We start from the raw sequence: 26,481 nt of genomic DNA, 5'->3' as shown, positions 1-26,481 counted from the left end.
TCTGCCCCACCTGTCGTAGCACTTTCCGTGAAGCAGAGACTTGGCGTAACTGTCCAAAGACGTAACGGGGTTGTTGGTATCGTAGCACTGCTCCGTGTCATCCAGGGTTACGAAGAAGGCCGCCTTCTCAATGGCATCCAGAGACTGCTTATTCTTACCGCGGCTGAAGTAGGTGTCACGAGCGTTGGCCCACGGGGTCCTGCAGGATATCAAACCACATCAGTAAATGGTGGAAGAAATTATCTCACCCTCGTCTAAACTATAGAATGTATACTGACTCTGTAGTGCCACCTACCTGTCGCCTGCAGTAAGTGCTGCCAGCCTCTCCTCTCCAGGCAGCGGCTCCGACTGATCCGCCAGGATCCTCTCCATCTGCTGCTCTATCTCTCGTGGAAGCAGCAGCCGGCCGTCATAAAACACCCACACCTTGAAAAAGCGTCCCTTGTGATACACAACTATGTGCTTGGTTTCGATCGTGTGCTGAAGGGTGTCTGGGAGGAAAAGGGCCCATTGCCAGGAAAGATGAACAAACAGAGAAGATCAGTGGACACATTTGAACCAAGCAGATTTGTACGGTCGTGTGTGAAGAATGTAGAAGTTTATAATACGAAACTGATTCTTATTCACTGTCCTAAAATGATGCGTTTACTGTGTCTATGGCCCAGTTCTTCACTTGTGAATGTTATGAGAAATGTGTTACGTGAAGGGGAGAGAACCAACTGACTTGACGAGGGAAGGGCTACTCAAAAACTAAAGCAGCTTGAAATGGGAAGAAGGGGAAGTGCGATGAGAAGGGAATGTCATTTTGAAAAAGGGCAGTGGCTTGGAATACAATGAACCGAGTCAGGCTTATTTGAACAGACCCCAATTCGGGTACAGAATTTGGCTCAAATTGTATAGTGTTGGTGATTCTTAGCAGTGTTCAAACAAGCCGTGACCTAATTGCAGAGAAGACAATGGGAAAGGATGCTCAAAAACATCAACATCACATGCAGGTATTATGTAGCCTCTTCTGTTCGGGTAAACAGGAGAACTCACCCCTGACGTCAGTTTACTCACTTAAAACATGTCATACTCTACGGAATTCATGCAAAATTATTAGAAAACAATCATTTATTTCTTTTTGTCTAGAAGTTCTATTTGAACACTTCTAGAATTTACTGTAATAGTCAAATCTATTGCTAAAAATGCATTTTGCCGTAGTTAAATTATAGCTATTTCCCCATGCAAATTAGTCAATCAATGTGGAACGACCAGCACTCATGCATTATTAATCTGTGGAGGTCAGATTGTTTCTACTAGTAAAGTAGGAGGAGTGTGGAGGCGGCACTATAGCTAAACACTCTACCTGTTTCTACACCTGGGACACGAGTGGTGTTGAACATACACTCATATTGGGCTGAGCACATGGGGATAGTGTTTTGGAGCATGAGCTGAAATGATAAAGGGAGAATCAAACACAGAGAAATGACAAACTAATAAAATAACTCCCTAGAGAAGAGCAGCCGCAGACTCAAACCTACAGGGAGAGGAGTGTGGATGAAGAGGAGCAGGGAAAATGGTAAAGCAGGGAAGCACAAGGGACCTCAAAAGGCTATAAAGAAAGGAGCCATGAGCCAGGATACAGAAACCAATGGTCAGCTATACCAGTGTCATGAGTAAAGCCTTGGCATTTTAGCCTTTATGTTACACACAGGTAGCCTACAGACATCTGTAAATGTTACTAATTCAAATGAATGAATGAAAAATGTATGTTTCAGCAAGAGAAAGTATTTGGGAGGCATCAGGGCTTTGCTCTTGAGACCAAGTACAGGAGTCATGGTTTCCAGTGGCAACAGCTAGGTTCACAGGGTATGAGGTCAGAGGGCACAGTCGGATTGTGTCCTCATCTTACCTGTCTCCACACCAGGGACGCGGGTGGTGTTAAACATCCGCTCCCACTGAGCCGAACACAGAGGAACCTTGTTTGCCAACAAGTATATCTAACGCGGCGTCCAAAACAGCAGTTGGGCAAAACAGTAGAACAGAGACATCGAACGTGAGTGTGTAACACAGGAAGCTCATGCATCCGTCTTTGTACTGTAAAACTCCATACAAAGGATTTAGAGAATGTTCATACAACATGCTGTAATACATCTGACAGGGATTTGAGGGTTCAGTCAGCAAATCTAATCTGATAAAGGTTCCTGCTTTTGGGCCAAAAGAGTACAAAACCTTCAGATGGGCACATGTGCATTGAATGGATGGAGACATATGTGAAACCCGCTTCAAACCCTCTATAAATCTGCTAGATCCCTCTGTGCAGCTTATTTGCCAGACTCAACTTCTTATCATGGTTTATCTGTAAGTATAGCGACATCAAACAAATAAACCAAGAGTTGAGACCCCCCCAACATTGATTTATGGATCAGAAAAACTGGGCATCACTTGTGTTAACTATTCCATACTATTTATTCCTCAATGATGCCTATGGTAAATAAGAGTCAAATATCACCCAACTAACTCCAGAATCGCTGACTTCACCCTCTCGCATTAGTGGATGAAGGGAAACAACTGTCAGTGAAGCAAAAGCTGACACTTTTGAGTGTCAATGAAATCCCCAGGATTCAGTGCACCATAATCAACAAGTCTTGGAAAAATAAATGCTGGAGATTTTGCTTTTCCAGTGAGAAACAAAAAAATATGTACATCAAAACAAGCAAAAAGCACATAAACATCTCATTGTTAGACACACGTAGCTGAGGAGAATATAGAACGTGTATAACACCAGAGACCAAAGTCAAGGATAAAAGTGGGGAGAAAACCAGCTTCAGTATTGGCTTGAAATAACAAACACAAACTGAAATTTTAAATGATTTCGTCAAACATGTACAGTCGTTATTCTCACAGTTTGCAGAGTCAACATTCAACGCGATTATTTCTGGAGTGAGAACGGGAGAATCTTGACTTACTGGTTTGATCTGGGCTCTGTCCAGTTTCCTCCTGTAGAGCATGATGGCGTGGATGGCGTTACCTGCCCGCGCGGCCTGGATGGAAGTTGGGAACACATACAAGAAATCCTGGAAGAGGAAAAAGGAGAACGAAAAGTAAATAGAACTGATGCACGTGAAACTATGATCGAGACATCCACAGATTGTTACTAAGCTGACCCAAGCTGGCCTCTACACAGTCACAGTTTACAGCTCAAACAGCTGCGGTCTTTACTGCTCTTTAAAAGCAAAGAGAAGAAATTACTTTCTGTGACCGCTGGTCCACACAGAAGGTGTCATGATCCTTAGTGGTCACTAGAGGTCACTAAACCCATGGACAAACCCTTTATATTCCAACTACTAACTTTCCCAGTGTCCCTAGCGTCTTCCGATGTGACTTGACTGCAAATATCTGATGGGAATTCATGTGACTTTTCCATTACTCATCAGAGGTCACATTCCTGCTCACAGAGTGAAGGGCAATATTGACTTTAAAGAGAAATCCGTTGAGCTAATTCAATCTCAAAAACCCCTTGTCTGTAACTAAACAGATAATAATGGGTTCTGCGTCACTTGCAAAGCTGTCATTTTCCCCCAAACAAAGTTCGAGTCTTCTGTTTTCTCTTACATTTTATGTGTTTTAAATGATCAGGGAAATGTCCCCTCTCGTTAAAAAGGAAATTTATTTTTGTGTTATTGGATCAGATCAGGACAGGGTATTTAAGCTGATATTTCCTCATAGCAATTATTTTTATTCATTATTACAGTTAAGACCCAGCGGGTGAAAACTGTTGACAGTTACTGAATAAAGAGGAAGCAAAATATAAAACTTTCATTTTTACAGTTGTTTCTTAGGTTGGTGTTGCTTAAGTTGGGAAAAACAAAAGAGAAAACGACATCAAACTCAATCATTCAGATATTCAGTCTTCAAACAATGTAAATGGACTCTAAAGGAGACACAGCTTACCATCGCATAATAGTTGCTGTTTACCATGATGGGGCTGCGACCTCTGAGGTAAATATACTCCTCCCACCAGTCGCTCACCTGTGCAGTTGGGCGGGAAAGGAAATTTGTGAAACGCATCACAACTGGCTAATTAAGATTAAAAACAAATCCACAGTCCAGGACTTACGTAGTTGGAGGCCCACCAGGATTTGAGCTTGAGGTACCACTGCAGTCTGGGTCCCAGGTTTTTCTCAAAGTCCTTCGCCAGGGCTGTCATACGTTCAAACCGCTCTTCATCCATCAGTGGATGAACTGACTCCAGATACTTAAAAAAAAAGGAATAAATAATTACAGTAAATGACCCACTAGATGGTGAGAGAGTGATCCATTCACTCCTGATCAATAATGACACTGTTCTGTTTCTTGTGTCCAGTCTACCGCAACACCTAACCTGCAATTTGTTTGCACTGCTTATTCAACCGACTCATTTAAATGACCGTTGAGCGTCTTTCTAAAGGGATGCTAGAGGGGGAATTACCCTTCTGCAGGTGTCACTGACAGCTGGAACAGGTAGTCTTGGTAGGGAGTTCTGGAAACTGTACAGCATTGGTTTCCTGCCAGAGAACACCTTCACCAGCAACTTGAAAAGCAGAGCAGATAAGAGAAGGGGGGAAGATTTAATTACATTTCAGAGGGACATTGTCTACCTTGATTACAGAGAAAAGAGGAACACCACTGTTGACCAGGAAGAACACACAACTGTGATTTGAGAGCAAACAATGAACCGTCGCAGTCACTTAAAGTCTACACTTTAACTAATTAACTATAACTACTTAATGACCTTAACACTAAAAAAGATTGTGCACTAATCTGTTAAATATACACATGTCATCTCACCATCCATGCTCGAGAAGTCCAGGATATAGATCCGTGGCGCTCATACATCCAACCGTGCCATGACAACAGACTCTTTAGGACATTCCTCATGATCATGATGATTGTAACCCACAGCCCAGTGCCCACCAACACTCCTCCAACTATCCTCTGGGTGTCCGTGGAAAGATACCGACTGTGGTCAAAAAAAGAGGGCAGTGAGTGAAATTAATGCTACACAGCCGCTGTCATACATGTACATATACATAAGATGTTGGTTTCACAACTTTACAAAGGTGTTGGTAACATATAAAAGGCAGCAGGGTCAAAGTTGTCATTTAAATTGTTATCACATTGTCTTTTCATTTTATTAACTTATACAATATCGCCACCTACAGGACTGGAGTGTTGGTTATAATACTGCGAGTCTCTATTAATGAAAGTGGTTATTTCCTAAAACATTTTACTTCCGATTAAGAGTACAATCTTTCATATTGTTTTACTTTACAAAAGGAGATGCTCACCTGATGGGTATGTATTGGCCTAACTTGACCACAAACCCCATAGAAGGATCCAGCTGATTATATTTATTGTACGACATGTAGGACCCGACCACGATCATGAACCCACCTGGGCTGCCTGGGTACACACCAGTCATCACCCCATTCTATTAAAAGACAAAACAAATTCACAAAGGTCACCAGTCACTTTACGTAAAGAACCTAGAGGACAGGCTGCAGAATTTCAGATCACGTTAACGTGTTGAAAAACAAAAGCAGTGTGCGGGAAGGCTCGTGTCTGGGTCGTAAATGTGGACAAGGGGCAATAAATGGGAAAAAAATGGGCTAAAGGTTAGAACACAGAAAACAAACATGAAGGTTACACTTATTGTTAACATGTTGACATAAGTGAGTGACCTTTTACTGTGACACTGACACTGTCAGCGGCAACGCAATCTACTCATACGTGCATTTTTGCAGTAACATCAGAACAATGAATGAATATAGGTGAACATTAGCTAATTTTCTGTGTCAACACAAAGTTTAACCTGCTCAGGTTCTATTTGACCTTTAAGAATTGATTCATTAAATCACTATGCAGATTATAAATCAGCTGTTTCAATGGTCCCAGCAGTGGACAAATGGCTCAATATTTTACATTTTACATACATTTTGCATTTTACTCGATATTTTTGAGGAAGTACTCCAACGCCCTACATTTTCACAGTGAATAAAATAAACATGAAGTCTAAAAAAAGGTATCTAGTATCAAGTCATATGTCACAGCACTGTGAACAGAACCCAATGAAGGTAAGAGTGAACGGGTGAAAGTTCACCTGTACACACAAACACAGACAGTCCGGACTTTGGCCTCTGACGGCTCTCACCTTGAAGCGAATGAACCTTTTCTTCCAGGAGTGGAGGCCAGAGAGGTAGATCTGACGGAGAGCCTCATGGCACAGCTGGAGGTCGATGCCGTCTGGGGAGACGGTGAACTGGAAGGCCACGGCCTGGTGGGCTTCTGCCATTGTGGTTACTGCAGTGTTGTTTCACTGGGAGGGGCACGAGAAGACTTTAGCATTTAAATAGCATTTTTAGTATCTCTAGCCTTAGCTAGTGCTGACGACAATACGGCTTCAAGAGTCGAACCCTTTCTTCAACAAGCGCATTGGTTTTACACATAAACATGTTTAATTCACTTGCTTCTTTGTGACTTGTGTGGATTATGCAGTTTAAAGCTGCACTGTGCGATCTTGCATTGTTTCGGCGCAATTTCATTTTTGTCTCAAATCCACCCTTGATTTGCCTGAATACACTGAAAAAGTCTGGTCTCCTGTGACAACACGGGGTCATAAACAAACAAAAATAAATAAATAAGGGGAGAGGCGGTGCACCAAAACATAACCATTTTCCAGCCAATCACCAATCAGATGGTTGGGGTAGTGGGCGGGGTTACTGCACATCCAGATATAACCAAACAGTTGTGGTTAGCTCAGCCATCATAGCGACATTAGTGTATCATAGAACCACTTTCGATTATGATGAGTTACGGCAACACTGGGGGAGGGGTGAACTTGCTCTGTTTTGTGTTGTACTTACTCCAAACGTCAACAGAAGTGATGTCACGCAAGATCACAAAGTGCACCTTTAATGTCAATGTTTCATACACTACAGCGGTTCATTTGCAATGAATCCCATAAATGGTCTCATCACCAACGTTGGACATGTTTGCTAGTTTTGATGCATTCTCTACCAGCTTTAGAGCGTTGAGTTAAGTTATAGCAACAAAACTGCTTCCTGCAAGCTGACACCACTGATGATGTGCTGGGAGGTAACTGGTTGTGCAGGTGTGGCAGGTGGACGGCTGCAGGCCAGATCTTTGGAAAATAAATACAACCTAACGGGCCATTTCGTAGCACATCCTTTCCTTCATGATCTAAGCACCTTGGTTTTGATGCTTGGAAGAGAGTCAAAGTCTCTCAGATACATTGATCATCATATTTGTATGATCGTTGATCACATATGAGGGGATGTGTTTTCCCTTTATTTAATGCGGTGCCGAAGTATCAGATAAGGACTCGTTATTGGCAGATACTCCAAAGCAAATATTATCGGGACATCCCCAAATTATTTGGTCATCACAGGGTTCTTAATCAGCTCCCCAAAAAATGACAAATATGCGCCGTTATTGTTTCTGTTGATTTAATAGGCAGGGTCTGCCTCAGAACCCAAACACATTTTACTGATATAATGTGACATGTAGATGCTGTGAAACTGGCCATATGAATTTTAATAGATGATGCAATTTTTTCACGATGCCTTCCAGACCCGTCGGAAATAAATCGCGCTCATAAACAGACACTTAAAACAAGTGATAAAATGTATTAAAACGGAGAGTTTATAATGCCAGGGACTGCTGCAGTCACAGGTGTTCCAGAACAGGTAAAACGTAACATTAAAAAATGTTGACAGCTCCGGGCGCATTTGTTGTGATGTCCTCCGGTCTGTGAAGAAGCATCGACAGAGCCGTATTTCAGCAGCAGTCCCCTCCCCCTCTAACTATGTTTCCACGTCACATGATCAACCCTGTGCTGCAAAAACTAGGGGAAAGGTCGCAGCTCTGTGCAGCTTGGAAACCGGGAGAAACTGGCAACAAACGAATACTCACATGCACAATGACAATAACGCACCCCTGCTGCCATGAAATAATCTACGACCTGCGGTTTTAGATACACAAGGCCGGCGTTGACCAGTTTTGTACCTCTAAAAGCGGATGTAACACCCTGTTTGACAGATTCTGCCTCCCCTCCCATTTTCAAAGTCAGCGATCAGGCAGGTTTTTAGCGGAGAATTCTGACCCAAGTGCTTCCACACTAGTGTGCACTCGAACACCACACACACATATACGTATACCCTCAGCATATAGGGGTTACATGCATAAGATCATGTATCCCGCCCACGTGGCCTGTCATAAATTAGGTCAGTGATGTGCATGTGTATCTCGTTATGGATCGTATACCTTCTTTAAAATCACAATGCGTCCCTCAGCACGTGTCGATCTACGACAATCACTGTTTATGTTTACGATGTGGCCATAAAGAAAATGGAGAAGGTGAAAAAGGAGCCTTTACTGACCTTCACTGACAGACGGCTCAGCCCCTAAACTCACTTCTTACGTTTTTTCTTCTGCTTCCAACACGCCTCATATCTGTCATAGCACGCACATTGTTCTATTACGGAATAATAATAATAATAATAATGATAACGTAATCGTCTGGAGTCAAAACCACCGGCTCGTTGTCAGTGAATGACCTTTAGCTTCCCCGTTCACGTTGCCCACAAGATCATCTAAAAGTTTAGAATTAAACCATAACAGAGATGGACGAAGCCGAGAGATTAGATGTTTTAGATATACGTGTTTAGCATTTAAACTCACTCACTCACACACGCGCGCGCGCGCACACGCACGCACTTTCACAGCCTGCTTTTAAACACCGGGGGCAATGAAGAGAATTGAAATAAGACTGAATGATAAACAGTTTGTTATGAATCTTAATTTGACCGTTGAAGGCCGCGCAAGGACGTGGTTGTCAGCGGCAGACGGAAGTGATCTTATCTACGTCATATAAACAAAACAGATGTACACTGACGAGGGCGATACCGCAGTTTTAAGATCGGGATGATACAGTATGTAGCGGGATGCATCCAGCCCGCACGTCGAACGCCCGAAAAAAGGTGGGAAAGCCTCCGGGAAGTCGACGCTGCGCGCTGGACACGGAGACTCACCGAGCTTTTGAGCTTTTGGGTCTGAGAAGGAGAGTTTTTCTGACGTGACGACGCGGCCCGGCTGCCGGCAGTGGCTCTTCTACACGCTGCATGAATGGGACTACACACTTGTAGACAAAAGCCTGGCCCCTTTTCGCGACTACGTCCGGGGTCAAAACAGCGCCCCCTGGTGGTTCAGGGCAGCTAACGTCATCTGCATGAGATGCCGTTACACTAAAAAAATTAACTTACTTGGATTTATTCGTAATGATAAGAGCATGCTACAAATAAACTAACGAAAACTGCAAAATATAATACCTCTCAGTCACTTATGAGGTGTAAGTGTCTGAAAAATACACACAACATGGAAATATATTAAATAATACACAATATTTTAAGGATCCCTCACCGTTAGAAACAAATGAGTTGTTGGTGAATTTTAGGAACGACAAGTAGATTCAGTCACACTCCTAATTGGTGTGATGTAGCACAGATCTGAAGATTCTTCTGAATTTTATAAATTTAAAAATAAATCACAATTCGACAACTTTGACATACTGCTAAAAATATAAATGAACACAGATCCTGATTTGTTTGGACTAATGTTCCAAACACTTCAATGCATTTAAGCCATTGAATATCAATATTCAGGTCAATTTCTATTAAAGACAATAATACTGTTTTGTTTTGTTTTTTTACAATTATACTGCATTTGTATTTTACAAAATTCAGTTTGAAACAAAACTATGAATGGTCTAATATTTCATAGCAAACAGTGCTTTTCTTATTCATCTTTGTTGGTAACTCTGTATATATTTGGAAATATATATATGTCTGGTGTCATTTTTTCCCCTTGTACCTCTGTGACATTGGTATATCAAAAGACGCTGAAGCTTAAGTTACCGGTACTGTTGTTACTTTTTGAAAATGAGAAGAACAAAAGTATGAAATGCCAAATTAAGAAGCCTGTTAAAGAAGGCTCAGGGCTTTACAGCGACTAATCCCTGGAATAATTTACAGAGTGACCTTCAAATACAGAAATTAGTTACCTTGAATGAGTTAAGAACTCTGGTGAAAAGTCAGGACTGCAGGAATAGTGCCAAATGTATTCATGCACGTTGTATGGGGGGATTCATATGGTGCCTGGTATTTCTATAATAAACAAAGGTCATATAAAAGGAATTAGGAACTAAATAAAGGTTAATGTAAGAAATAAAAGCTATGTTTGGTTAAAAATAGCATGCTTCACGACCCTCTTCTTATGAGGTGAGTGAAGAGGAGGTAAAAAATATATATTGTATATTTAATGTAACATTCGTAATCTTTTTATTTCAAAAGTTAACAGATCCAAGGTTACAGGCTGACTTATAGCTTGTACGTGATGGGTTTATCCACCAGGGGGCGCAACATGTCTGATCCAGGCAAGTTCGTCATCCTGTTACTGCGAGTATTTCAGAATTAAACTTGAACCATTCGTTTCCCAGCGATGATGCATTCAGCAGCATCCGCTTCACACCCAATAACTACCCACAACTCAACTCATTTCCCCTCATGAAGTGCGGAAGTCTCAACAAGACACGTACGAAAAAAACGACTTATAGTTGAGCTAAGGACGAGGACGACCTTTCCAAGGAGTAATAGACGCAAGAAAAAAAGAAGCAATTGAGGGAGAAACGCGTGTAAAACGCACAGTTATACCTTGTCCGAGGCCAGTTCCCGGACATCAAAGGCGCTCCAACTTCAGCTGCGCCTCCCGCCGCTGCCTCGCGCGTGCGTCGACCTGCCCCGACGTCAGGCAGCTGTAGACAGCCCCGCGGCTCGCGAGTCCGTCCGAGCTGCACGAGAAGCTCAGCGTCGACTGTGAGCCGGAGCAGCAGCGAAATGTCTCCGGGACGGTGACACCGCCGAGGAGAGCATGAGAAGAGTGGATTTGAGCTCAGCCAAAAAAGCCGAAATACCCCGAAAGGTGAGCGCCGATTGTTACATTCGTGGCTCCGGCGCTGGTTTGACCCCTTATATATGTATATATGTATACATATTTTTTTTAAACAACGGGGATGCTAACGCGAAGACGCGTTATTGTTCCTTTTGTGTTGTAATATTCTAGGAGGAACTAATTGCAGCATCTTCTTCGATGTTCGGTGTTCTTCGGTGGGGGTTTTTTTGGTTCCCACCTACACATTGTAAATGGAGATCATATATCTACATTTTACTGATGGAACTAAGCGTCTGTGGTGGGACACTGAATAAGCGCTTCTCCTGGGGTTGTGTTTTCCCAAACTTGATGGTCTGTAAAGCACTTGGTGGTGAGAAGTAATATGTGTTCCAGCGAGTCTGTTGGTGGTTTTTCCTTTGTAATGGCGTAAAGTGAGATTATTTTTTATTTTTGTTTTCATTATTTATTTTATAGGAGGGGACAGGTCTGCGTGTTCCTTCCACTTTGACCGATTCGACGTGTATTGACACCAGAACCAACGCTTCTGATCGATGCAGCTGGGTGCTATAATCAGCAGCTCCATAAAGAATCAACGTCAATATATCCGACTGTATCTTGTCAGTCATATCAGTCGTTTTTTAAAGCCGTTTTTGTTGTTTTTTTCTCTTAGATTTGCCATATTAAAACGGGCATTTTGAAGGTGTCTCAAAATGGTGCAATCTAGCAAACGGAGGATGCACATCTTTGGTTAGATTTGGATCAAAACAACAATCTTGATGTTGGGTCATTCCGTGCTTTTAATCTGAAGAGGCGAGCGTAGTTAGAGAAAGCAGATTGTATCCTGCACATCCCCAGCGAACCACAGATGCTTCAGTGTCCAGAAGTAGGCCAGTTACTGGTCTGTGTGTCATGTCATGCCAAGCGTAGTCTCTCTGGGAAGGTTAACTGGGCGTCTCACTGGTTCATGCATGGAGGGGGGGAGGTTACAGACAGGCTGTGCAGGAGATATTCAGGAGGATTTAGCTCCCCATCTCCTGACAGATGTCCCTTGTCATTGTTGTGCTGTCATTCAGCCTCATCATACTTGTGTTTTTACCATAAAGGAGCAGATGTGGATGTTGCTAGTGGAAGTGTGTTGTGTTTCTCGCTGTTCCATCATTCATTTTTATTTAACTGTGATTGGGTTTTAATGGTGGCGCTATAATAGCTCGACCCTGTGTTTAAGCTTTAATCAGTGTCAATGACTCTGAACAAAGGTCTGCCTGTCTTCTGTGATGCCAGCAGGATGTTGGCCACATGTGAGGAAGAGCGCACGAGCCTTCTTTGTTTTTATTCCCGTATTTTTAGCCAGGGTCAGCGATATTAAGCTTCTAGTTCTAGTTCTGTCAGTGTGAGTTCATTACATTTTAATGTATGTCACCCTGTGTGTCACACTTGAAAGCATCAAAGGATGCAGAGGTGGTATTTCCAACCGAAGCTGTCTGCTAACACCAGTCAGCAGCCTAATATGTCATGATGATATTTTTGCACTGTGGTGGAATCACTCACCCCAGTTTGGTGCAGAATGGAGGTTCTATTTTGTCAAACGCACCAGTGTCTCAGAAATCATCAGATAATTACGTCTTTAGCCAACAAAAAGAACACAGGTCGGCCTACACATGCAGGCCTCAGCTGTACGATGCATCTGGACATCTGTCTCCGTCTGATTTGTCCATATTGTTGCAACCTGAACACACCACGGATGCAACAGTATGAGCAAATCACACTGTTGCATCCTGAACACACCACGGATGACTAGACATTGTTTCAGCCTTTTCCCCTAAATTTCATTGCTTGAATATTTAGAGGTCAGTGCTTTTTGTACTTGAAAATTCACACAGGTGCAGCCCTACTTTTACTAAACTCGATAATTATACCGTTAAATGTCACCCCATTAAATTTGTGCCACCCTACAGTGGAATCAAGGTCACACAAGCACTGAACCCATTTCTCTCCCAGACTGAAAATAGGCATACAAATGAGGAAATGAGTTGGAATAATAATATCCCAAATAGCTGGAATAATGGCAGTTGTAGAAAGGCTAAATGATGCTGGAATTTCCCCTCCATGATTGTTTCTTGTTTGTTTCTTTTTTAGACTCCTTTTAGTCTCCGTCCGAGTAGTTAACCCGTCTCTGCTGTTGATTTGCGGTCATATTACAGTTTTTCCCCTCGACCTTGTCATCGCTTTTTTTGACAAGCTAACTTTGACAACGGCTAACTTCGATTCCGGTCGGCCTCCACAAACGGGGTTACTTGCTTGTTCCCCTTTTGGAACTTTTAAAAATCATCTTAGAATTTTGGAAAACGCGATGGTCATAGATGTAGTTTTACCTTTTAAGTCTAACAATGTCTCACCGGTGCCTTTGTTATGGCATTTTTGCTAGCGGGAGGATCCATTTATGAGAATTTTGCTTTCTCAGCAGGGTCCTGTGGCTCTGTGTTTATGACCATTGACATTCCTGTCCTCCTCCTATCACCACTTTAAAAAGTGCTGCCACTCTGGGAAACTGGCTACAGCATCTTTAACTTTCTGTAGTCATTGTTATATTTAGATGCCCCCCACCCCGGTAATGGGGGAGGTTGGCAGACATCGTTCCCAGGCTTGGTTAAGTATGCAGCGAGATGGGCTAAATACTCCTTTGTTAAGATGAGAAGAGGCTGGTTTGGGTTGGAAACATATCTATTTCGGTCTATATCTAGAAAATATATCTGTTGGTACACAGCGGAACCAAATGGCCCCTTGGGGACCCAAAGCTATTCTGAGCCTCGTGCTTTTCCCCAGACCCTCTCGGTGGTTCAGCCCCGGGTCACACAGTCTCTGTCTTGCAGCTATTTTGTATGCAACAAAAACACCACAGCTGTACCAAAGTAAGAGAGATGGACAAAAGGAACATTCAGCCAGCTTGAAAGACGAGGGATCAGTTTTTTGTGACTTGATCATCTATTTTTTTGGTGATTTCCCAGTTTGTGGTGTCAGTAAGCAGCTCCAGCTGACTCAATATCCATTATGTGCACGTTCAGAGGAACTCTTGTGGGAAACGGTGCACAATTGTCCATTGTCCACACGCCCTTACACCTCATGATTGCACTGTATTCTTAGTAACGTGCCCCTCATCTTTCAATAAAGGAATTAATTTGGGAATTGTCAAAAAACTTGATATTAGGTACGAGTAAACCTGCATCCATGTAGCTTTGCCATGAATCCTAAAATAAGAAGAAAAGAGATCAAATACGCCCCAACTACTCAACATTAAAGCCTCCTTGATTGGCTGGCATACAGAGGCACTATACGGCCTCCATACCTCCTGTTTACTTCACAGGAGGTTGCTGTTGAACAGCCCTTTACATTTCCTGGGATTGCAGCCTCCTGTTTTGTACCCCAACTTTGTTTTGAAGTGATCTGTGTGATAAAGGATGATGTTAATACCATGTTGGTATTAAGGCGGACGTCTGGTGGTTTCTATTTTCTGCATCCTCTGTGGCGTCGGGTTTGCACGTGCAGATTCTGTGTCTGATGCTCATTAAGATGTGGAGCTTTGAAGCCATCAAGGGAGTCAAGACTTTATCATGTGAAAATTAGATCCATGTGTTTGCTTGTTGGTCTCCCGCTTCTCTGTAGAGGGGTGCTGTTTCTCAATAAAAGTAGAAACTACGCTGTCATTCGCCAATTGGACCGCTCCGTTCTGAAACACGGATATTCTCCTCAGCAAAAGGACCAAACCTTTGTTGGATGACTTGGACGTGCGGTCGTGTATCTGCGGTAATTTAAAGCCTCGGCCCAGGCAGGCAGAACATGTGCACCACAGATGACGGCTGCTTTGTGAGCTCCGCGGCGTCATTTCCCCCCCCAATCGTTGTGAAGCGATCTCAGCCGAGCGGGACTCGTCCCTTCTTCGCGCCTTCGTTCACGTGGGGGAGAGGATCTGAGCATCGACCGCAAAGATCTTCCAGGACGGTTTGATAAGTCTGCCCCCTGAAATTCCAGCTCAACGTCTGTGCAGATGTGATCAAACCAGTATTGAAGCTCTGACACTTGACTACTGTTCGACTGTAATCTCAATCTTCCTTTCTGACCGGGATCTTGTATAATCCTGCAGAACGCTGCTTATATAAGAGTGGATAACTATGAAACAGGAAGATAAAAAGTGACCTGACTCGCGTGCATTGCAATGAATGTGCGATGACGGTTTGGTGAAGATGGGCCGTACATTTTTAGCTCGATGTGATTGTGAATGTTCTGCAGGCTGTTTGTGGTTGCCGCCACGCTGACAGTTTACATGCACATGCTAGATTTAGAGTGTTCTCACAGGAAATGATGCCACAGCCTGAAGATGTCATGCCTTCTACCAACATGTCATAAGGTGGGGATTTTTTCAGAGCATATTTACTTCTGCTAATTTATTTAGCGTCTTATTTCCCAACTCGGTGTCTGACCATCCCCACCTACCAGCTTCTCAGCACTTCTGCCCACACACCTACAGAAACGGGAGGAAGGATTTGCGTTTTTATTCAGAACAACATGAAAATTCTCTCCCACTCTGTGACCTTCTCCGCCGCTTTCTTTTCTCTTTGCTTTTCTTTATTTACCTCCAGCCTCCATCTGTTTGGCCTGATCTCCACCACAGGCCGCACCACGCCAGTCCCTACTTGAAGAGTCCTGCTCTGAGGACGTGTCTTTGAACCAGCAACAAGACTGTAATGCCTTTGACGGCGTGCCATTTGACGGTGGCCCCAGCTCAGCCAGTGACTCATGGCTAAATTACCACTTCAGCTAACGCGGAGTGGCCGCCCCGCTGTAACGCTCGTGGCTTTTCTGCTGACTGCAAACATCAAACTGCGTAATTTTAAGGCTTTGTCAGTAAAAGGGCTTTCGATGTTTACACGACTGCAGTCATATGCTTTAATGTAATCGATCCTGCTGTTTAAAGAGTGCGGTCACCGGGTTCTCCACCCGCCCCAGAACAATACTATCAGCCGCCTGGAGCCTCCACACAGGAAGCTAGATCGAGAGACCTGAAGATGAGGCAGAACAGACCTTTGTGATCTGAAGTGACGCGCACTCCCCGATGCTTCAATAACGTTTAAACTCCAGGAGGGTCAGTGCAGCGTCGCGGCTCCTCCTCAGAGGTTTATTTAGGTTGAACGCCATTCATGTACATGCACAACCTACAGAAAATCATATCATATCTTTTTTGCTTTCAGCGACCACATTGTAGGTTTTGAAGGTTGTCGACACAGCTCATTCAACTGTTTTGAGGGCGAATATGCTGACGTCTCAGACAGCCTTAAATAGACTGACCGAGGTGGGGTGACGAGTTGGTTTTTTAATTTTTCTACTGGAAAAGTGGAAGTCCTTCAGTGACGGTCAAAACATGTGAGGCTCCATAAATGGCCGGAACCGACTATATTACGATCTGTGGAGTTTCGGCTTTGAGCCAATCATAAATCAGCGTTCAGGGAGGGCCAGAAAGAACGTGACTGCTGTCTGTAATGCATGCTGGGAAATTTTGCACATAAGTGGAGGGAAAAGCGAATTCTATAATCAACTGGAATTAAACTCTGTTATAGGATAATAGGGATAAAGGATAGAAACCACCAGAAGTGGTCACTCGATCCGGTTTAAGCGTGGTCTGAAAAAGTGAAGTTAAACGTCTGTGTGTGAGGTGACAGGTGCGTTTTACACCTGTTGTTGTTACCACACGGGGCCTCGGCTGGTGACACATGCTGCCCAGGGTCAGTGAAAGTATTTGTACGTGTAGGTTAGTGTTTTACGCTCCCCGTGGTTCATGCTTGTCTCCCAGCTGTGCTTGGGATTTAAGGACGCAGCACAGTAAATAAACAACCTTAATTCAGATGTTTACAGTAAGAAGGCAGTCCGCTGAGTTTCTGCCGTCTCTCCAGAGCATTCATGGCACATTAATCAAATCATTGCTCTAAAGGATGCTGACGAGGCAAATAAACGAAGAGCTCCTTCTGTCTTTGGCGATTATTCCGCCAACAACTGCTGAACAGCTGAGCGGGCTGCAGGAGCACACAAGCCCAGTAAAGGCAGGAGGTGGACTTACTGGGCCTGGAGTGGGGGGAGGAGGGGAGGGGGTGGGAGAAATGTTTCTTTTTTTGATTCATAGCATTCATATTCATTTAAAATGTGTGTCTCTCATGGCTCTTTCCATTTTGCTGTTCATCTTCATTTTAGGTTTGCATTGGCACTTAAATAGTATAAGATTTGACACAGTTGGTGAATCGAACCTAATCCATATATAAATGGGATGTACTGGTAGCTAAAGATCAGCTGATGCGGTCAGCCTTCATGCTTGCTTGTCTCAAACCTCTGGCGCTCTTCGCCTGGAGATTAAAGTATAAATGAGGCGCGCGCATTCAGAATTACTTGTTTTCTTTCTGTATGTGTTTTATCCAGTGGCGACACACACCAGATTATCCTGGTGATACGTTTGGTCTTTATGCGTTCCTAAATCAAGGAGGAAAAGCTTCATCTGAACTCTTTCACCGCTGGTATTATTCGCTGTTAGGAGGCTTAGAGCTTCCTTCTAATCCAGCCCAATCTGACCTCAGATGCCTTCTCTGGGCTGTATATTTCTTGCCTGGTCCCAAATATCTCTGGCAAAATCTGCACAAATGGTCAGATTGAGTGTCTTTGTTTGTTTCTTCGCATATTTCTTCCTCAATTAACGTGGTCGGCTCAGGATTTCCAGTGTAATGCCAGTGTCACTGTGAGACTCTACAAACTGTAACAGGAGAGTTTGGTCTGTTGAAACTCTGGGCCCTTGAAAAGGAAGTTGCTGATGGCCTTGATGGTTTTGTTCGCACGCTGTTTCCTTATAGTCACCATTATGCCGCTTGCTAAGTGGAGTCCAACCGTCTCCTCTTCAGAGGGTTATTGTTACCCGCTAAAGCGTTAATTAATTCACTTTGCCTGCGAAAGGCAACAAGACTACTCAACCCTCAAGAAAACTAAATGTTTTTTTCTGCTGTCTTCTAGATTTGGACATGAAGAAGGACATAGACACATTTATAGCAGAAGAACGTGCTGAAATCCTCTCCAAGTATGACAGGGTACGTCCTCTTTTAGTATAGAGACTCACTGAAGTCAGACTCACTCATGTGACAGTGAAACATTAGAAATACTTGGATATGATGATGAAACACAATAGAAACATGAGTGTTGTGCTGTGGCTGTTTCAGGGCAGACGGGAGGGTGTCAACATTGACCCTTGGGAGGATGCTGACTTCAACATCTATAAGGTCACCGACCGTTTCGGCTTTCTGCAGTAAGTTACAGCTTTTCTTCCCCCTCTCTGTCCTCTGTCTCGCATCATGCGGATGTCTTCAAAACACCTTCGATCATTTCGTCTCTCTGACTTCTTCTTTTCTGCCCCAGCGAGGAAGAGCTGCCAACTCCCAGCGCACTGGAGGAGAAGGTATGAAGATTCTAAGCCGGGTCTCTGACTCGGTCTATATTTCGCTCATGCTGGGAAACATCTGAACGTCTCTCTTTTCCTTCTCAGCAAAAGCAGCAGGACTTGAAGCGAGTGGAGAAATGGCTCAAGATGGTGAAGAACTGGGACAAGTACAGGAACAGTGAAAAGGTATGTGAAGCATTCCACCCACTTTCCATCTCAGTTTTGGCCTCACTTCCACCTTTTCTTGTTCCCTCTATGTGTTTTATTATTTCCTTTTTCTCTTTAAATAGGTCTTTTCCTTTCTCCTTTTATCTGTTCCCCTCTCCCAGCAAAAACCTGACTGCATGTTTAAACTCCACAGTTTATTTAAAAAACCACATTCTCTAAATCTCCTGCGTTCTAGAGCGCCTTTGTTTAAATGGTGTCTTTTTGTGGTTCTTTCACATGTGTGTTCAGTTGGTGAAACGTGTGTATAAAGGCATCCCTCTGCAGCTCAGAGGTCAGGCCTGGGCTTTACTGCTGGACATCGAGAAAGTCAAGCAGGACAACGAGGGAAAATATGAGGTCAGACGACTGGAGGCGATGCCATTTTTAATCCGTGACAGTTGTTTTTGATATTTTCAGGCCATCACTCTGTCTTTTTCCTTGTCTTCCAGAAAATGAAGCAGCAGGCTCGCACCTTCTCAACAGAGATAAAACAGATAGACTTGGACGTCAACCGAACCTTCAGGAACCACATCATGTTCAGGGAGCGGTTTGGAGTAAAGTGAGTGCAGAAATCAGCGTATCAAAGCTTTTATCACACATTCGCGTCATGCTGCGTGTTCACTGAACACCTACATAGTTCTGTTCTTTCTGGCCCTTCCTGAACGCTGATTTATGATTGGCTCAAAGCCGAAACTCCACAGATCGTAATATAGTCGGTTCCGGCCATTTATGGAGCCTCACATGTTTTGACCGTCTCAGACGTAAGCTAACCGGCCATTTCCCGTTTGCTACATCTGGATATTCCAGAGCTCGTTTTTGTTTTTCCTCTCACCTCACATTGCTCAGGTTTTCCCTTGCATAGCTTCTCGCAGGGCGTGACCTCTGGCTCAAACCTTGAGGCAGCCGCACACACAAAACCGAAATGGCGGTTTCCTCATCTCTGTGTTATATTAGCCTTCCTGTCAGAGCACAAAGCCCCACAGGAAATGGCATTTGCACAGAAAAGCATGCTGACATCAATCGCACATCTGAAGCCCATCGGCATTAAAAAGAACGCCCTGTCACTGTCAGGCTGACAGTCTTGAAGCAAAACAGCAGTTTTAGGTGAACTCGGAGTGACTAAGTGCTTAACTCTTACTGTTTGCATCGTACTTCCTCCTCCCTACAGAGCCTGCGAGCCCAAACAGACCAAAACACTTCTTTGCGCTGCTTGACTGCTCATCCCTTCCACTCCACAGCTGTCCCGCTCACACATGAAGACCGACGGCTATTTAAAGAAGCCATCTTCCTGTTTCTGTCGCTGCCTATATGATATGATGCATATTTTCTATGGAGTCCTGAGGGGGAGACATCCTTTCTCGCACACAATGTGTTTGTTTGTTAAGGCTCCTGCTCTCAATCCACCCCCCCACCCCCCTCTTTCATTCTCACACACAACCTTGGATTCACAGTCACAAGTTAAAAGATGTTTTGTGTTTCTAAAAAAAAAAAAAAAATGAATCAAAAGGGAAAAGATTTTTAAAACGAGTGTGAGTCTGCCATTAAAGGCAATGTCACAGGGTGCTGACATCACCAAGGTAGCGCACAGCGGAGCATGTCAGCTCCCCCCTCCCAGAAACACCGCGGCTGTTTTGAGTCTGTCTGGTGATTGATGGGTTTAATTTCAGGATGGGAAGGTTGGGAAATCATTAAGTGTGAGCTGGGGGAAATCTGAACAACATAATAATCTCCTTGGCTGCTTCAGCTTGCCTGTTTGTTGCTAAGGAACCGCGTCCTTGCTGTAACCACCGGTGTTTCTCTTCCCTCTCCAGGCAGCAGGCTCTGTTTCACGTACTGGCAGCATATTCGGTCTACAACACGGTGAGTTTGTTTGTGTGTAGACTGGGTGTGTGTGTGTGTTTTGTTTGACATACCATCACATGAGTGCAACATCTGCGGATCTGTCGAGTGCGTTAGTGTGGAGATCAGGTCAGGACAAGAATCCATCCTTTTCTGTCCCTGCATAGTTGAGAATTTTTTTAATTTATTTATTAGTTTAGCTCTCATTTCACAGTGACGTAGAGTAACACCCCAGCAGATTTGTCCAAAAGGCTATTTTTGGTTTAGTTCATCACTGAACTCCTGTCTTGCTGAATACTGACACCCATGTGCCACTGCTCCAGTACATTCAACAAAGAGGAGGGGGCTGCATTACCCCACCAGAGCAAATCAAGGCAATACATTTAAAGTTTTTAAAGCCTAAGATGAGGGATAAAAGGCACCAGGAGCTGATTGTGGTGCTAACTGCTAGCATTTCCCTGGCATTCAAAAATCAAAGATGTGTTTCTACATCCACCAGTCCCAGTCTGCTCTACCAGGGGAGCGTTGATCCAGATTCCCTGCAGTGATTCACTCCCATGATCCAAGATCACTGTGCTGGCACAGATTCCTCCGCTACAGGGACACTCACTCCACAGCAAATTCAGATAACACAAGCTAAAGATAACTGCTGCAAACATTATGGGTGCCGTGGTAGCGATACACTGACCCCATATTCTGGAGCAATCTTCCCAACCATAATCCACAAATTGCCCCTTCAACAGTCAAAGAAACTCCAAATGACATATTTGGTCCACCCCAAGAAATTGTTTCTCATGGTTCTCATTCTAATTTGGCTTATATATATTAACGAGTCCGTCTTAAAAGAATCGATTCACGCGGTCTTTGTATCATTACCAATAGCTTCAAGGGAAAGTGTCTCCATCTACAGATTTGTGCATTATATTTCTTTTTACCATTTAAAGACCTTTTCTGTTCTCATGACGGGGTCCTGTGGTCGATTCCTGTGTGTTAGTGGTTATGGAGCCAGAGGAAATGGGCATGTGCTGTTCCCTCTTTCCTTTTCCCCCTCATCTCACACATTGCTCTGAAGAATCTGGGTCAGTAGGAGAGAGAGAGACAATCTGAAAGGATATGTGAGAGCAGTGTGTTAGTCCTTTAACAGAACATACTTTATGCAATGGTGGAGAAGAATCTGAAGAATGTGTATTTTTAACCCTCATTGCAATTGTGGCGCTTCCTTTAAAGGACACTCGTGTCCATTTCTAGCTTTGTAGTCAAATCGGCCTGAATATGGGCAAAGCGCTGAGCCTGTGTCAGGTTTGTGTATCTGTGGGTCGCCACGGGCGATGCATTCACTGTGAATCATCTGAACATCAGGCAGTCAAATTGGGGGTAATTCAAGTTGAAGAGACTACATAACTGAGAATGTATGAGCAGCTAGAGTAAATATTTGAGTGACCTTTGGTAAAAATGTTTAAAATATCACAGATGTGTGCACAATGGTCTGTAGCTGTCTCTCACTCACACTCACACACACACTCACACACACACAGTCTGCCTTTCGTCTACATCAGACATTCAGCTGCTCTCCGCCTGTGTCTGTGTCAAAAAAGGCCCTTAAATTATGAATAATCACTTTCCCAATATAATTGAACCCGGTTCTTCTCCGGTGTTTTCACCAGGAGGTGAGCTATTGCCAGGGGATGAGTCAGATCGCCGCCATCTTGCTCATGTACCTGAACGAGGAAGATGCCTTCTGGGCGCTGTCGCAGCTCCTCACCAACAGCAAGCACGCCATGCACGGTACACCTGACTCTCCTCCTCGGCTCCACGTTTTTTGTTCTTTTCATGTTTTCTCTAAATCAAAGTCCAAATAGCTACCACAACCCATTCAGAGTGATATTTGTTCCCACTGCAGGGTTCTTCATCCCGGGATTTCCCAAACTGCACCGTTTCCAGGCGCACCATGAGCTGATTCTCTCTAAAATGCTGCCGAAGCTTAAGAAACACCTGGTAAGTGCAGCGCTGCAGTCGGGTCATCACCGGCTTCATTTATGACGTGAAAGTCGGTTTTGTTAGAGAAGTGAGATTTATTAATCAGAAGAGATCCCGATGAGGAACTTCCCATGATCGAGATTTCTCATTGAATGTTGTTCTGCAGGACAAGGAGCAGATGACGACTGGGATTTATACCACCAAGTGGTTTCTGCAGTGCTTCATTGATAGAGTGAGTGTTGGATTCCCGACAGATCCTGAGCTCCTCCCGGTTTATATCTGATCTCATGTTTAAACTCGGACTACCACAGGGTTGCCTCTTTCTGCACCACGTCATGCAAAACACACTAAAGCGTATTTACTTTTTAATCAGACCATCTCTGCACCTCCGTGTCTTACATAACAGACCCCGTTCACCCTGACCCTGCGTCTCTGGGACATCTACATATTGGACGGAGAGAAGACGCTGACTGCGATGGCTTACACGACCTTCAAGTTACACAAGAGTGAGTGCGGCGTCTGAGCTGTGCCAGATGAAAACCAGATTCCGCCAAGGCGGCAGTCGCTGTGTGGATTAGGTCTCGCTCGGCTACTCGCTCAGCTGCCTCCTAACTGGATTGCTTACATAACACAAGTGGCTGGGTTGCCGTGGAGAGGAGTGGAAAACTCACTTTCATTGGGCGCTTCCGCTGGCCCAGACCACAGCACATTGGCTGAATTATGCAGAATAACTGCTTCTGTCTCCGCTGCGTGTTTGTCCTGTAGTCGAACTGCTCACATTAAAAATGGCATTAATATTTTGTGTCTGTGCCGCGTCCTATCAGAGCACCTGCAGAAACTTCAGCTGGAGGACCTGAGAGAGTTTCTCCAGGAGCGGCTGGCCGTCTCTTTCTTCCTCCCTGACGACGTGGTGATCGAGCAGCTGCAGGCCGCCATGGCCGAGCTGCGCAGTAAGAAGCTGGCCCAACCTCCACCAGGTGCTGACGCCTTTAGCTTTCCTGTGCTTCTGATCTCGTCGTTACATCGTTAAACTAGCCGTGACATTCTCCATGTCTTTCTTCAGCCAAGTCAGACGAAGTCCCAAAGAAAGCTCTGGGTCAAGAGAGACCGGTTCTCCTTCTACCTCTGCAGCAAAACTCGCCTCCTGCAGTCAAAATAAATCGGCAGCCCGACAGCACAGCCAGTTCTGAGGCCCAGGACGCAACCAGCACCGCTCGGGCACCTTCTCCTATAGAACCCCAGGACTCAAGGACCCCCATTTTGTCTTTGCCCGATCCAGCGGTGCAGTCCCAAGGAACCAACCCACACGTAAAGCCATGCAGGAAACCTCCTTCGCCTCCAACAGGAAGCAAACCCATGACGTTGGTGAGATCGCAGAGAGATGAAGAGGAGGGTGTCATAGAGCAGAGTGGGGAGGAGGAGGAGGGCAAACCAGAGACCCAAAGTGGAAGCCAAGAGATGGAGAGTAACCCTTCCGACTGGCCTCCACCCTATGAGCCTTCTGCTTTGGAAGTCCTCAACCTACAGCCTGAAGATGAGATCATAGACCTTCCAGAGTTACCACCTCCACCTCTCTTTTGCCCTGATCATAATGACCAAAGTGCTTTAGATCATGATTCACCCTGCACAGCGGCTGTGGCTGAGGCAGACCGCTCTTCGGCCCACCCACCTTCACCTCTGCTCCCACAAAACATGTCATCTCCAAAACCGTGTCTGAAGCCACCCACGTCTCTTGACCTCCCACAGAAAAAACCTCCTCCCTCGAGGCGCTCCCCTCCTTGTGCCTTTACCACGCCCTCCTCCTGCTCTCCCAGGCTTCCTCCTCACAAGCCAACCAAATTCCCAGTCTCGCTTTATGTTCCAGCCACCGCGGGAGACCGGCGGCCCTCCAACACCTCCCAGTACGACAACCTGTCCGAGGCCGACGACGACGACCGCTACCTGGAGAGGATGCTGGTCTCCACGCCTGAAGAAATTCCCAGCGTGCACGGCGATACTCAGCAGAGCGTCGGCAGAGCCTACGATCCCGTTCTCTACCCCATACCTCCGCCTCCCGTCTTCATCCCCCCGTCACACTCTCCCATTCCTCCCTCAGTGTGCGCGTTCCAAAGTTTGCCTCAGGAGCCTGAATACGAAGGAGACGACAGCTGGGTGAAGGACGCCATCATCCCCCCTCCCCCGCCCACTTTTGCTGACAGAATCAGTCCTTTCCAATGTAAAACAGGCAGCTCTTCAGACACCCACCAATCTGCCTCTCCTGGATATTCCAAGCCTTTCACTAGAGGCCCCAGGGACCATTCTGCTTTTCCAGCTCCACTTTTGTACACTGGGTCTCCTCCGGTCCATCCCAGGCCCTCAGGACAGTCACCAGTAGGGGTGCCCTTGGTCCGATCCAGTCCGGACTTTTGCAGAGTGGCTCAATGTGAACTGCCTAAATCGGTGACCTTTTGATGTTTTTGAAGGCCGCCTTTGATGCTCAAATTGTTTTCAAAGCCAGTAGCTGTTCTGTGCATCAGATATTTCTTGTGTGTGTGTGTGTGTGTGTGTGTGTGTGTGAGAAAATTGACTTTTCCATCAGCGTGAGCTTCGCGCCTGTTTTACACGGGCAGTTTTTCAAAGCGTGGAATTTCCAACTGCTGTTCGCTGCACGTCAGCTCTCTCCTTTGGTTCGTGACACCAGATTTTGACGGACACTTGCGTAATTTGATCAGATAGTGGCTACAAACCTTCTTGCTTTGGTCCAACAGTGTCTTAACCAGAGCACAGTGCAGTGAGGGTGGCGTCTGCAACACAAGGGCTCTCACGGCGGCACAGTGAGGGCGCCATCTTTGCTGAAGCCCTTTAATCTCTATTTATACCGCCTTTATGGCAAACCGTGAGCAGGCTCACACATTTTGTTGAACAGTTTGTTCAATAGCATCGAGTAACTGTTTTCCAAACAGTTTGTTTACTGTATGAGGTGTTCAATACTTGATAAGAAGCCGTCACCGAATCAGGTCACTCGCAGCTAAAGCTGCCGGAAGCGTTCGACAGGATGGTGAAAGTGGTGACCACCAGCAACGGGGACGTCCTGGGGTAGCCCGTCGCTGCTGCAAATACTGAAGTTTATCATTCTACAAAGGCTAACCAGATAATCCCCTCCCTCAACAGCGCAGCCATAAACGGATTTGGTCAATTTAGCTGCTTTTGTTTGATTTTAAACTGTACGCTGAATTGATGATGGCAGAATATTGTTTCAGGGTTGAAATAATGCCAGAACAGCCCGGCCCGTTTGATGTACATACTGTAAATGTGTCAATGCTAAATGGTGTAAAATTCGTGAGGTGACAGGACATGAAAAGTTTACTGTCAGGACGCAAAGAGGTTGAAGTTGTCGCAGTATCCATGAAGAGCAGCTCCACCTAGTGGCGGAAAGAATCAGGGTCATTTTAGTCTGGAGGGGAACAGCTTGGCCTCTTACTTCAAGTTGTAATTCCTATTTATGAATGTGCACATTTATACACCCGGGGACGTTGTAAGCTATATCAATACACTGTGTCACCCTGAACTGGGGAGGGAGAAAGAATCAAAGCTCAATTCATTCATACTCACAGCTGCGTGTCAGTGACTGACAGTGGGTGTGTCAGGGCAAAAGTTCTTAACAAATGGAAGTTGAGCCATATTATTTAGCACAAGGATCTAATATACATGTTTGTATAGACTTTAAGTTCAGTTATCTCACTTTACATACTCTGGTTAAATATGATGGATTTTTTTGCACTGACTTGTCATTATTACGAGCTTTTGTCTATATTAATCTTCATTATTCCGCTGTTTAAAAAGAAGTGCTGTTACCGTGTTTATTTCAAGGTTTTTTTGGGAACATTTTTGCAGCTATTTGAGCTTTGGAATCAAGCAAAACTCAAAGCTCTACAGATCTTGTCCAATCAGTGTTGCTGGTGCTCAGACCAATGTTGTGTACGTGTATACAGCTGCCCGGTTGTGTTTCATAAAAGAGATAAACCCGA

The 26,481-nt window shown here is 44.7% G+C and overlaps 2 protein-coding genes across 6 annotated transcripts in view; one reads left to right on the top strand and one right to left on the bottom strand.

Annotated features, from left to right (window-relative positions):
- Positions 1-10,905, bottom strand: part of cpt1ab (carnitine palmitoyltransferase 1Ab (liver)) — a 14,277-nt gene extending 3,372 nt beyond the window's left edge. For 2 of the 5 annotated variants that reach the window (XR_008953495.1, XM_057053080.1), the window contains exons 1-11: positions 9,084-9,230; positions 6,176-6,341; positions 5,313-5,455; positions 4,813-4,984; positions 4,454-4,555; positions 4,103-4,240; positions 3,937-4,014; positions 2,952-3,059; positions 1,895-1,982; positions 296-491; positions 11-199 (exon numbers count right to left, since the gene is read on the bottom strand). Coding sequence is in view for 4 of the 5 variants with exons in the window: in XM_057053080.1 (XP_056909060.1) it covers positions 11-199; positions 296-491; positions 1,895-1,982; positions 2,952-3,059; positions 3,937-4,014; positions 4,103-4,240; positions 4,454-4,555; positions 4,813-4,984; positions 5,313-5,455; positions 6,176-6,316 (1,355 nt within the window). In the remaining variant the exon portion in view is untranslated. Of the gene's footprint in view, positions 1-10; positions 200-295; positions 492-1,348; positions 1,434-1,894; positions 1,983-2,951; positions 3,060-3,936; positions 4,015-4,102; positions 4,241-4,453; positions 4,556-4,812; positions 4,985-5,312; positions 5,456-6,175; positions 6,342-9,074; positions 9,231-10,751 lie in introns of those variants that run through there. The other 3 variants (XM_057053082.1, XM_057053083.1, XM_057053081.1) reach the window with 3 other exon arrangements.
- si:dkeyp-19e1.3 (USP6 N-terminal-like protein) lies at positions 10,752-26,481 on the top strand. The gene is made up of 14 exons (XM_057053078.1): positions 10,752-11,019; positions 18,031-18,104; positions 18,234-18,319; positions 18,430-18,469; positions 18,557-18,637; positions 18,908-19,015; positions 19,108-19,217; positions 20,470-20,518; positions 22,162-22,282; positions 22,398-22,492; positions 22,641-22,706; positions 22,881-22,980; positions 23,299-23,451; positions 23,538-26,481. Exons 2-14 carry the CDS (start codon positions 18,039-18,041, stop codon positions 24,923-24,925), a joined length of 2,463 nt encoding a protein of 820 aa, XP_056909058.1. The 5' UTR covers positions 10,752-11,019; positions 18,031-18,038; the 3' UTR covers positions 24,926-26,481.

Source organism: Takifugu flavidus, chromosome 13 (assembly GCF_003711565.1).
Source record: "Takifugu flavidus isolate HTHZ2018 chromosome 13, ASM371156v2, whole genome shotgun sequence".
Classification (NCBI taxonomy): Eukaryota; Metazoa; Chordata; class Actinopteri; order Tetraodontiformes; family Tetraodontidae; genus Takifugu; species Takifugu flavidus.
Note: the sequence above shows the minus strand (reverse complement) of the source record. Positions and strands in the feature narration are given on the sequence as shown.